We start from the raw sequence: 12124 nt of genomic DNA on the forward strand, positions 1-12124 counted from the left end.
CGTTCTTAAAGTCAGCAAAGAGGCACAGAAAAGAAGATCAGACACCAGCGAGGGAGGATAAGAAGGACAGGCGCAACAACATTGTCATCCCCTATGTAGCCGGTGTATCAGAGAAACTCAGGAGGGTTTTCTCCAAGCATGACATCCCGGTGTACTTCAGACCCAGCAACACACTCAGACAAAAACTGGTTCACCCGAAAGACAAAACGCCAAAACACAGACTTAACAATGTGGTGTATGCTGTACAGTGCAGCGAGGAATGCCCAGACCTCTACATTGGAGAGACCAAACAGCCACTTCACAAGCGCATGGCACAACACAGAAGAGCCACCTCCACAGGACAAGATTCAGCTGTCCATCTGCATCTTAAGGATAAAGGTCACTCTTTCGAGGATGCCAATGTTCACATTTTGGACAGAGAGGACAGATGGTTTGAAAGAGAAGTGAAAGAAGCCATCTATGTCCACTGTGAGCGACCATCTTTGAACAGAGGCGGTGGTTTACGACACCAACTCTCTGCCATCTATAATCCAGTTTTGAGATCCCTTCCCAGACGCCTTAAGGCCCACTCACATCCTGGGCCATCTGACCTCAGGAATTCGCATGATAAGGTGGGGCCAGGTTTCACAATGAACCCACCCGAAACTCTGGCTGATTGGGACCCACACCCAGTTCCACACCTTGGCTCAGGCGATTAGAGGATCATCAGGGGGTCCTTTTGTCCCTCTGTGGGGGGATACTCCCACCAGGTTTATATCTGGGACTCTCCACCATTTGACCTTAGAACTGAAGAAGCCTCTCGGATGAGAGGTGAAACGTCTTCAAGTAACTTAAAGAAGTCCAGACGCTTTTCTTTGCAAGCTCCTTTGACTACGATGACCTGGATGACTGAGAACCTTCACAGACATATATGAAAACAGCTTATGACAAAGCACTCTGAAAATGGAAATGGCACAGAGAGAATATCTTGTTTAAGATAGAGGACCTACAGTTAAACTTAGAGACTGGTTTAAAGTTCAGCTTTTCTGCAGAAAATGATAAATGACGGATTTCAAAGAACATCTGCTGCATGGCAAGACAATTACTAACAGCTGTTGTTATTAAAAAAAGAAAAAGAAAAGTGGATTTTGTGATATTTGTGGAACTCAATAGCCTCATTAGTTAACTCAGAGGAAGCTGAGTATTTTTAATATTCCCTGTATATTCTCTGTTAGCGCCTTCTTTGTTAATCTGTTTCTCCCACTCTTTGTCTCCCTCTCAAACACACACACACACACACACACACACACACACACACACACACACACACACACACACACACACACACACACACACACACATACATATACATGCACACACACAAAAATAATAGTTGCCATGTCTGACCCTCCTCTCCACTTCCCCGCTGACCCGCACCAACACTGTGCTTAACAATCCAGTCCTGAATATGCTTCAGTTTGTCTCAGGGTTTCAACTCCTCTCTCTCACTTTCACGCACACACACACGCACACACACACACACACACACACACTTCTGAAAAGCTCTCTGGAGGGCACAATGGGGTTCATTTTATGAATTTTGTTGCTTAAATAGGGCCACTTTTGGAAACGGCAACATGCTGTCCTCCCACATGCTTTATAGATTTGTTAATTACTTAACACAGCGATTTTCTTGGAGGCAGCTGTCGAGGAAGTGCATGAGCTCCTTGCTTGGGCATGGTTAGATGTCACACACTGTGTACTACGCTCGAGTACAACTGAACCACCACGCCTGGGCTGGCCTGTCCAAGTAGCCAAGCTTTCCCTAACTGTGCCCACATACGGTACGCTGAGATCGCACTAGTAAAAGCGAATGGCCCTTGGGGGTCAAATGTGCTCAGGCGTGGTACAGATTACCTAGTGTGAGTACACCCTTACTTACATAGCTGAGTTGAAATAGAGCAAAAACTTCACATCAGTGAGCATATTTCAAAGCCATGCAATCTTACCATTTAACAAATGAGCCTATTATCTGAAAACCAATCCCACCAATTCTTTGATTACAAAACAAGGGAACAGCTCAGGTTTAAGCATTCTGCTTGTAGTTTTAAGACACTTGGTATAAAAGCTAAGGTCTGTCCATATGTGTTTGTTGTCTTTCAGTCAAGCTCTAATCGGCCGTGGCATCTGCTCTGAAACATCAGTGGTGTTATATTTTGGTAACTCTTGACATCAATGAAGTGACATCAGTGAGCAGCCTCGAGCATCGACTTGTCAGAGGCAGCACAGCTACAGATCACTCTTCCCACTTGTTGAGGTCCAGTCCCTGGATCTGACATAATTTCAAGTCATACCTTTGCAATTCCACTTTTCTTTTAATCCACAACCTCAAAAGCTCCTCCTACAGTAGACATGATATAGGCCTTTCAATGGATGATACTTTGTTTCTCCAGTGAATGAAAAACAAAATATATGATACAATGTTCCTTTAAGCCAATTACTTCTTTACCACTGTATCTTTTTGTGGCGTCTTCCTTGAGACAGTCCAGTGCTGTAATTATCCAAGCATAGGGATACACTAATCTCTCGAGTCATAATCAATAAAGCTGACATAGAATGGATTTCTATACAGGAGTAAGTCATGTCTCTCCAGTTAAAGCAAGAAAAGCATAGTGTAAGCCTTTAATCTGCTTGTAATAGGTTTCAGTAAAATTCTAGCCATCCTTTCTGTAACCATTGCACAGAAACCATTGGTGCCTATATGCAGTATTATGGTGCTACTTTAAATTATTAAGCCTCTATTGAAACAGATTAAATGAGAAATCAAGCCTGGCCGCTTTGATGCTGGAGCTCGTGTTTGCACATGTGGGTTGATGAATGACTTGCAGAGGAATACATTTACGTCTGGTTACAAAATCAAAAATATAACCTTTAATCTAAAGCTGCTTCATCAGATAAAGGACTGGCTTTACTGTGGATTGCAGCCTTTATGAGACTAAATCCTTCCACATGAATAGCAACTGCTCAGTCATAGCTGAACCTGACTAATCTATGCACGTCACGCTTCGCCCATTGTTATTTACAGTGCTTAACAATTTTATGTATTTTACTTATAAACAAAACAAGAAGTCAGTAATCTGTTTAAAACTAAGAATTATAGTTTTTTATTCATTATATAACAAAATGAATACATGTTTTATACCATTGAGCTCATACCATTTTAAGCTCTCAGGTTTGCCTGAGAAGACAGAAATTAATCAACCTCAACCACTAAAACTAATGTTTCTGTTCAGGGCTGTAAGTAAATCACTGTAATTTGACATCCTAATCAAAAAATCATGATTAGCTTTACAGTTTTTCCTAGGGTGTTTTTTAAAACAGGTAATTTAAAAATTTGTTGATAACAACAAAAATTAGATTTCTGCATTTAAAAACTCGTTTCAGTTAAAGAGCTTGGCATTCTGTTGGGTAAACCATTTCAGAAGCTTAACTTAAAAAGATAATGTTTGGTTTCTTGTGCTAACTTAAGCCCTCTAATAACTGCAATTTAAAAGAAAACAATTGTTCTCAACTGGGGTGGCTATGTTATACGTAGCATGCTGACCATCTTCTACATATGTATATGCTGTCTGCAGCATTGCAACAGTTAACTAACAATCAGTAAATTTGCCAAACAAAGCTACAGATGACTGCCTCAGATCACAATCTGTATTTATTTCTACTCATAACAAGTTCAGCTGTGATCAGCTGTGATCTTCAGTCTCTCCTTTTGTTCTTTTTACTTCAGGAGAAAAACAATGCTCCGGTGCTGCCGGGATTTTCACCAAGTGCCACACGGACATGAAAGGAGGCATGACTGACAGTAAAGCATTAATAAGCATGTCTCTTATGGCTCAGCTACATTAATGGTGTACCACATCCTCAACAACAAGCAAAACACCAACTGTTCCAGACTCTAAACAGATCATTCCAACTGACGGTGTGACCTACATGACTCAAACTGCTTCAGCTTGTTACCTGTAATAAAGGTTTGCCTTCAGTTGTGGTCCTTAAGAGGTTTTGCTTTGTCTATTAAAGCGTGAGAGCTGAGCACTAAAAGGATTTGCTGATGGGACGCTGAGCTTCCATCTAAAATTCGGCCTGGATCTTGTTTAGATCCTGACTCAGAAAGTTGGATCAGGTTTTTGAGACAACGAGACAATCAGTTAATCGGCATACCATCCCACCCATAAGCACCCATCGCTAGCAGATAAGCTGACATGCGAACATCTTTGATTGTTTTAATAATAAATAACAATCAAGTAAATTTATATTATCTGATGTATTTATTTTGTACTTTTCTTAACAAAATTAATTTTATTCATCGTTAAATTACTCACACAACTTTGCCTCTGAAGCACAAGATGAATGCAGTTAAAAACAAAAAAGAGAGGTTGGATTTGTCACTCAGGAGTAATGCAAAGGTCTGCCAAATGATCAAAAAGAAGAGATGGAACTGCAACAACCTAACAGACCCACAGCACTTTCCTTCTAAAAGCAAGAGCCACACACACAAGAATCGTTCATCATTTTGGTACTCTGAGCCGACTGTCCTACATATATGTCTTGCAAACACGATGTTGCAAAACACAAATCAAACGCCTGAAATTTCAGCCCATTGTTTCATTTTGGGATGCACATTGTTCCACTGAAACACCTCTGCAAACACAAACACAAGCCAAAGCAGGACAAAGCTTGTTCTCATTGTTTCAGATGGGTGCCAGTGATGGCTGACTCTTTTTATAGTGTGTTTTCAACATCAAAGCTCTGCACTAGAGGTCAGGCTACCAGAAGAAGGCAGCTGCCTTCTTCTGGTATACTCAGTGTTAGCCAAGTTGAGACTGTACTTTGGCTCAGATGTTTACATGTTCACAGTGGCCATGATACCACATTAATTTTACATGGTCACTGTCTTTGTTTAGCTATGTTAACGTAAAAATAAATAAAACCTGATCTGAAAGTGAGTAAAAACACTTGTTACTGTACTAAAGTAGAATTTTCAGGTATCTGGACTTTACTTGAGTATATATTTTTCTGACAACTTTTTACTTTTACTCCATATATTACTCCATAAATATCTGCACTTTCTACCCCTCACATTTTTAATACAGGCTTATTACTTCTGACTCATCTGTATCATTTATAGTGTTTATACTCAGCGGTTAAAGTAAGCAGGAACTAGTGCAGGTGTCTGTAAGTTGTTGCTTCAGTACTTTGCGATCGTGGGTCAAGAGTTGGCAGTTCATCTTGTAATCGGAAGGTTGCCGGTTCGAGCCCCGGCTCCGACAGTCTTGGTCGTTGTGTCCTTGGGCGAGACACTTAACCCGTTCCCTACTGGTGGTGGTCAGAGGGCCCGGTGGCACCAGTGTCCGGCAGCCTCGCCTCTGTCAGTACACCCCAGGGTGGCTGTGGCTACAATGTAGCTGCCATCACCTGACTGACTGAATGTGTAAAGCGCTTTGGGGTCCTTAGGGACTAGTAAAGCGCTATACAAATACAGGCCATTTAGCATTTAGCTAGCACTACAGAAGAGGTGTGAGCATAAAGGAAGTTTTTTAACCATCAGGTAATTTCAAATGTAGCGTTTCTATCAGCAAACACACAAACACACAAACTGTTTGAGTGCAGTTTGTTGCACAGTGTGTTGTTAGTCTCAGATCCAGCTGCTGTATTTCCAGTGTGTTATTTAATATTATTTAATAATTATTTAATAATTGTGTTATTTAAATGTTGCAAGAAAATATACAGTAGTTGGATGGAATAAAGAGATTAGATTGCTGTAGTGTGACGAATATATAATAAAGCACTGCGTCGGACTGGTGCATAGTGGCTTTAGTACTTACGGATAGATTAATTCACTGACTTCAACCTTTATACCAGCTGTAGGTCTAGTATGAGACAATATACAGTATACTACTAGTGTAGGAAATGGAAGCCAGCCAAGACAGCTTGTGAAATTGTTGACATTGTTGTTCATTAAGTTTTGTAAATCCACAAAGAGCAGCAGGTCAGCTGATCACAGCCTGTACATTATAAAATCTACTGGAGCTCACGCTAGGAATTTTGGAGTTGGGATTCTTTTCCCCACACTGAGCCACTGCAACTGTACTTAGGGTTGTCCCACCTGTTGAATTTCTGCTCCCTTTAAGGGTCCTCAGAGCTGATCACCTTGCTCCATCTCACCTTACCCCTAGCATCCCCTTTACATCAGTGAATCATCTCTGAGGCCTTCCTCTTCAGCATCCTGTGTCCAATATATGCACTATCCCTCCTCTGCACATGTCCAAACCATCTCAGGGTTCCAACTTTGTCTCCAAGCTGCTCAACCTGAGCTGCCCCTCTGATATACTCATTTCTAATCCTGTCCATTTTAGTCACTCCTGGTAAAAAATTGTTGTTCTTTCTTCCTCCCTTCACCTCTGCCACCTTCAGTTCTGCCTCCTGTGTTTTTGTCAGTGCCACTATCTACAAACCATCATAGCAGGACTTAGTACCATCCTTCATCTAAATCCATTTCACTCTTGCCACTATCCTTCTGTCACAAATCACCCCTGACACTTGTTTCCACCCGCTCCACCCTGCACACTTTTCTTCACCTCTCATGTCCAACAACATTGCTCTGGATTGTTAACCCCAGTTATTTAAACTCATTAACCTTCAATATTTTTGCTTCTACGTTTCCTTTTCCACCTGCCTCGCATGCATTCTGATTTTCATTCTTCTTTCCACTGCATACCTCCACCTCTCCAGGCTTTCTCCCACCTGCTCCCTACTTGCATTACAGATCACATCATCTGCTTACACCTTAGTCCTTAGAGACGCCTGCCAGACCTCATCTGCCAGCCTGTCCATCACCACTGCAAACAAGAAGATGCTCAAAGCTGATCCCTGATGTAATCCCAGCCCCACCTTAAACCCATCTGTCACTGGTACTGCACACCTCACCACTGTCATCACACATGTCCTACGCCAACCTCATATACTTCTCAGCCACTCCTGACTCATATATACACGATCACAGATCCTCTTTTGGCACCCTATCATATACATTGAAGCTCCTCCTGACCTCCCCTGTACTTCTCCATCAACATTTTCAAAACAAAGATCACATCTGTAGCGCTCTTTCTCTGGCATGAAGCCATACTGCCGCTCAGTCATCGTCACCTCTGTTCCTTTCACCTACATGTCCATTGAAATCACCTCCAATTGCCACTCTTTCCCCTCCGGGGACACTCTCTACACTTCACCTAACTTCCTCCAAAATTCCTCTTTCTCTTCTAACTGACATCCAACCTGTTGGGCATACATACTGCCAGCATTAAACATCACCCCTTCGATTTCCAGCTTCAAACTCGTGATCCTGTCTGACACTCTCCACCTCCACAACACTGTTTATATACTCTTTCTGCAAGATCCCTCCTACTCCATTTCTCTTTTTATCTACACCATGGTAGAACAGCTTCGATCCACCTCGAGTGCTCCTGGCTTTGCTTCCTTTTCCACATCCCCTGCACACATTATTTCTACTTTCCTTTTTGCCATAATACCAGCCTCCTCTCTCCGTTTACCAGTTATATTACTACTATACTACATTAAAAATCACTACTCTCATTTCCACATCTGCTTTTCCTTTTCTCCCACTGCCTCCTAACACGTCTTCACCCTTTCCTATTCTTTTTGTCTTAAGCCAACAGTAGCACAGTTTCCAGTTTCCAGTGGTGTCTCACCATCCCATTTACAACCCCCAGAGAGGAGAGTAGAGGGGTCCACAGTCCAGCTGTTGAAATGCAGCATGAGCGAAGTGGATTCAAGAAACTCTTTCTTTGACATCAACTGTATCAATATCGAAGTGTATAGATGAATATAGGCTCAGTCTCTTTCACCTCCTTTTCATGTAAACCGAACGGGCATATTCTTATTCTGAGTGTCTCTCAAGACTTTTACTTGCAGATTCAAGCAGGCTACCATTAACTATAGAGCTCATTCTGTAAAATTGTGAATCAGTCAGCCTCATTGCTGTGAATGTGTAAATGCTGCGATGCCAACTGTGCATAACGCTGCATGATTAATGCGCAGATACTGCCAGAGAAAGTAATGATTATAAGAACCATTGATAAGCTCATTTCTGTGCAATAGCCAGCATCCACCAAGGCTTAAAATGAAGCCACTGTGGAAATGCCATTTTAAAAGGCCAAACGTAAACTAAGAAACCAGTGATGTGTGATACCACTGATTTCTTTTCTCATCCAATACCAAGTACATTTCAGCTTTGAATCAGCAATACTGATCCGATACCGATACTTTGTAGAAAATCTTAATGTGTTTGGAAAATCCTACTAAAAAGTAGTGTATACATCACCATAGTGTATGCTAATCTCACCCTAGCAGTACCTGTCCCTCTCCTCCTCAAGTCATCACCAAATTCTGTGTTATAATTGACTTTTGTTTGTGTTTCACAAGATTTGTGGCCTTGCAAACCATGTCTTGGCTGTTTGTGGAGCTGAAATAGCTCCACACATGACTCCACGAGTGAGCGAGCCATTTATACAGCCGTATTTTGTACCACTATGACAGGCAGAAGAAGAATCCGATGTGCTCACCACTAAACTGACATATTTACAACCTGAAAGAGTTATTTTAGTATCAGTTGGTAATTTCCCTCTTCATAAAAACAGGGTGGAGACTGACATGTAGCCAGCAGCTGTCTGCTAGGCCTCACTTCTGTTGAGTTATTGAACTGGACCTCTCAACCTGCGTTCTGATGATGTTGGATCATTTTGGTGAGTGAAATTCTACTATTGTTCTAGTGTGTTACTTGAAATTAATTAGCAGGTATCTGTATGTGCATGTGCAGAGCTCATAGTACCTTGCTAAAAAAAAGTTTGTTTGCTAGCATTAGCTTACACTAGCATTAGCTTATAACTTAGCACTTTGACTACTCTTACAAATACACAAATAAATAAATAAACATAGTATGCCAACGATCCAAATCCAAACAGTGATTTCAGCATAGTTAAGTCAATCTTTTATATACAGTCTATGACATAGGCTTGTCATTGGCTCTTTATGGTTAGATTATGTAGAAAGCTAGACTTCACTTCCAGGTATACTGGGATTTCTCAAGTGAACAGTGCCTTCGTAGTCTTATAGTATAAATCTGATTTATTTTCTTTTGTTCGCACCATTTATGACTTTTGAGCAGACTTATATTTGTAATATAAATGTATATTTTAGAAGTGTTTAATAAATGAGGCCCTTAGGTGGCGGGAACCCACCACAACACATAAATCCCATAGCTTTTTGTGAAAAGAAGTGCTGCACTATACAGAGCATATCTTATAGCTGGTTTCAGTATGAGCCAGAGGGTTTGTCTTATCTAGAATGTGCATAGTGCACTCTATAATTTGAGAATAAACTGCAAGAAGAGCAGAGTCTTCGGTTCCCAACAGCATACAAATGTGCACCAAAGCATCCCATCATTCTCACCATACGACCTCTGCAGGGATTTTAACACCAATTGTATCCATGTGGTGCTGGATGCTGCCTCATCGATTCTGCTCAGCAGTGTCATCAGTGCAGGCATGGAGTTTCAATGCTTTTTGCCTCATGCATGGAGAGTTGTTATTGAGTATTGATGGTTTACACAAAAATGTTGCGACTAAGTATCTCCTCCTGAGCTCATTGACTACAAAGCTTTGGTGTTGTTAGAAATTAGAATCTGACATGGCTGATGACTTTGTGGCTGTAGATCCCAGTGGTTGTCCTTTCTTACCTGCTAATGAGGAGTACAGTGAACACGGTTCCTCCAGATACAGAGAGAGCCATGGCTGCTGGAGGAGTGAAGACGCCAAGTGGAGTTTATCTGGAAAAGGGGCACACAATGGAGAATAACATGCCGTTTAATGGGATGCAAGTAATGATAGCAGTCAGGAAATATAGATTGTGCTGCGCTTTGAAGACCAAACAGTTTTATGCATTTCAACAAGGATGCAGGGCAGGACTTGTGCAGGATCAGTGACTTCTAGAGCTTTGCTTTCCAGCTGGCAGGCAGCACAGAGGGGCACATGTGTGGCCTGTCTGAGGTTCCAAAAATACATATTTTCTCTTTACTCACATGATTTTTATCACCCAGGTAACGGTGGTTTCTCTGTGCCACTTGGTTATCTTTAATAGATTCCCTCAAACACTGAAATGTAAGACATTCTTTCCTGATGTATTTCTAAATCACACGGTAGTGAATAACTGTGCTGGTCTGCCTTAGGGATATTCTCTCGGCAGCATAATGGCCTCCTGTTAATGATTTCACCTCACCTCCAAGTCTGGCGCTGAGCTTGGGTGAAAAGTAATAAAGCAATTTCCAATGTCCTCTCATTTCTTATATCCTCCTGCACTCCCTCTCGCTCTCTCTTTTAAGATAAAAGTGCACAGAAACCCTTCAGAGACCAGAAAAAACTGAGACCCAACTTGCCATAGATGGCAAGTTGGTCTAAGGAAATATTTAATGTAAAGTTGAAAGCAAACTTCTGTGGCTATGGTGTTAAAAGTGTCTTTACTTTGGTCCAAGCTTGAACTACAGTAAATCCTGTTGATGGTAACATTACATTTTTAGGTAAGGGATTGCATAGCAGAGGGTACACAGTTCTAAAGCAGGTAAGACATGCCTCAGTCCCAACAGGTTTTACAGTGAAACATGTATAATGCATACACAGTAAGGGAATACTAAATGAATATACGAAACTGGGAATCCAGAGATACATTATTGAGCACTAGGTTTCTCCTATTCTCTACACACATAGTGACACTGAGGACATGTGTACTTATTCAGCCATTTTGGTCATAAATGCAGAAAGCATGGTGAAGACACAGTATGGCCGACTTCCTGTCTCTGCTCTCGATGTCACGACTGAAGCTGACAGAAATGGAGTGAAGTTCAAAATTCTCTCTCACTTCTTTCCATTATGACTCATACATAAGTCTGGTCTGTTGATGTAAAAATGCATGTGCTCTGAAGTGGGCATACATATATTTTTAGAACTTAAATCTTCTTTCTTGTCTTTGCGCGCAGTTAAACTATCTTGCAATATTAAACTGAGATTTGATTGTCATTGTGATGATTAAAACAAGTTTGATTTCTGCTTTAAAATGACTTAAAAGGCGTTGTCCAACGTTTTTATCTGTTCACATCTATTTACTCGAGAGGAAGCTGTAAAACTTTGTGAAAGTTCAATACGAGTCAACGAGTCAGTGAAGCTCACTTCTGTCTGATACCCGTGAACTTTTCTGTTGGTAAGAGCTGCTGTTTTTGCTGCTGTTAGCAACTGTTAGCTGCTGTTCGTGAAACATTCTTGGAAGTGGATCGAGTATTGTTGAACTGTTATCGAATAAAGTCTCATATGATTTATGATGATGATAATTGCATACTAATCAAAGTATATTTATGATTAAAACATTTTTTGTATTAAAGAACCTCAAAAAAATGACAGAAAAATTCTGTTAACTTTCCCCCTATTTCCAGTCCAGAACTTTAAAGGTCCTTTTTACAGCTATCCCCTACTATTCCTGTTCAGCATTCAATGTTTTTTGGTTTCTGATTCTGACAGACTGCCATTTATTCAAGTTCTATCACAGATGAACAATAAATACACAGAAATATACACAATAGGGTCATAAAGTAAAAGATTAAATAGTAGAATCACTTGTTTTTGTTTTCTCACCAGGTGTAGAGTAGCTGGATTCGTCTGTTACTGTCTGCAGATATCTTTTTGATGTCTTGGTTGTATTTATTTACAGAGCACCAGTGCAGTACAATATTACAGAAGAAGCCCAATGATCCCCTATGAGCAAGCATTATGAAGGGAGGGTAGGAAAGAAGAACTTCTTTTCAAGGTAAGAGATCTCTGGTGATGATCGTGGCTCAAGAGTTGGGTGTTCGTCTTGTAATCGGAAGGTTGCCGGTTTGAGCCCCGGCTCGGACAGTCTCGGTCGTTGTGTCCTTGGGCAAGACACTTCACCCGTTGCCTACTGGTGATGGCCAGAGGGGCCAATGGCACGATATGGCAGCCTCGCCTCTGTCAGTCTGCCCCAGGGCAGCTGTGGCTACAACTGT

General features: G+C 41.3%; 1 protein-coding gene across 1 annotated transcript in view; it reads right to left on the bottom strand.

The window, feature by feature from the left end:
- The window catches only part of gabrzb (gamma-aminobutyric acid type A receptor subunit zeta, b), a 78902-nt gene that overhangs the window by 51600 nt on the left and 15178 nt on the right, over positions 1-12124 (bottom strand). Inside the window, exon 2 of the mRNA XM_087850366.1 lies at positions 9791-9880. Within this exon, the coding sequence (XP_087706492.1) occupies positions 9791-9843 (53 nt within the window). The 5' untranslated portion in view covers positions 9844-9880. The remainder of the gene's footprint in view (positions 1-9790; positions 9881-12124) is intronic.

This window comes from Neolamprologus brichardi, chromosome 13, assembly GCF_056152115.1.
Source record: "Neolamprologus brichardi isolate AB-2024 chromosome 13, ASM5615211v1, whole genome shotgun sequence".
Lineage (NCBI taxonomy): Eukaryota > Metazoa > Chordata > Actinopteri > Cichliformes > Cichlidae > Neolamprologus > Neolamprologus brichardi.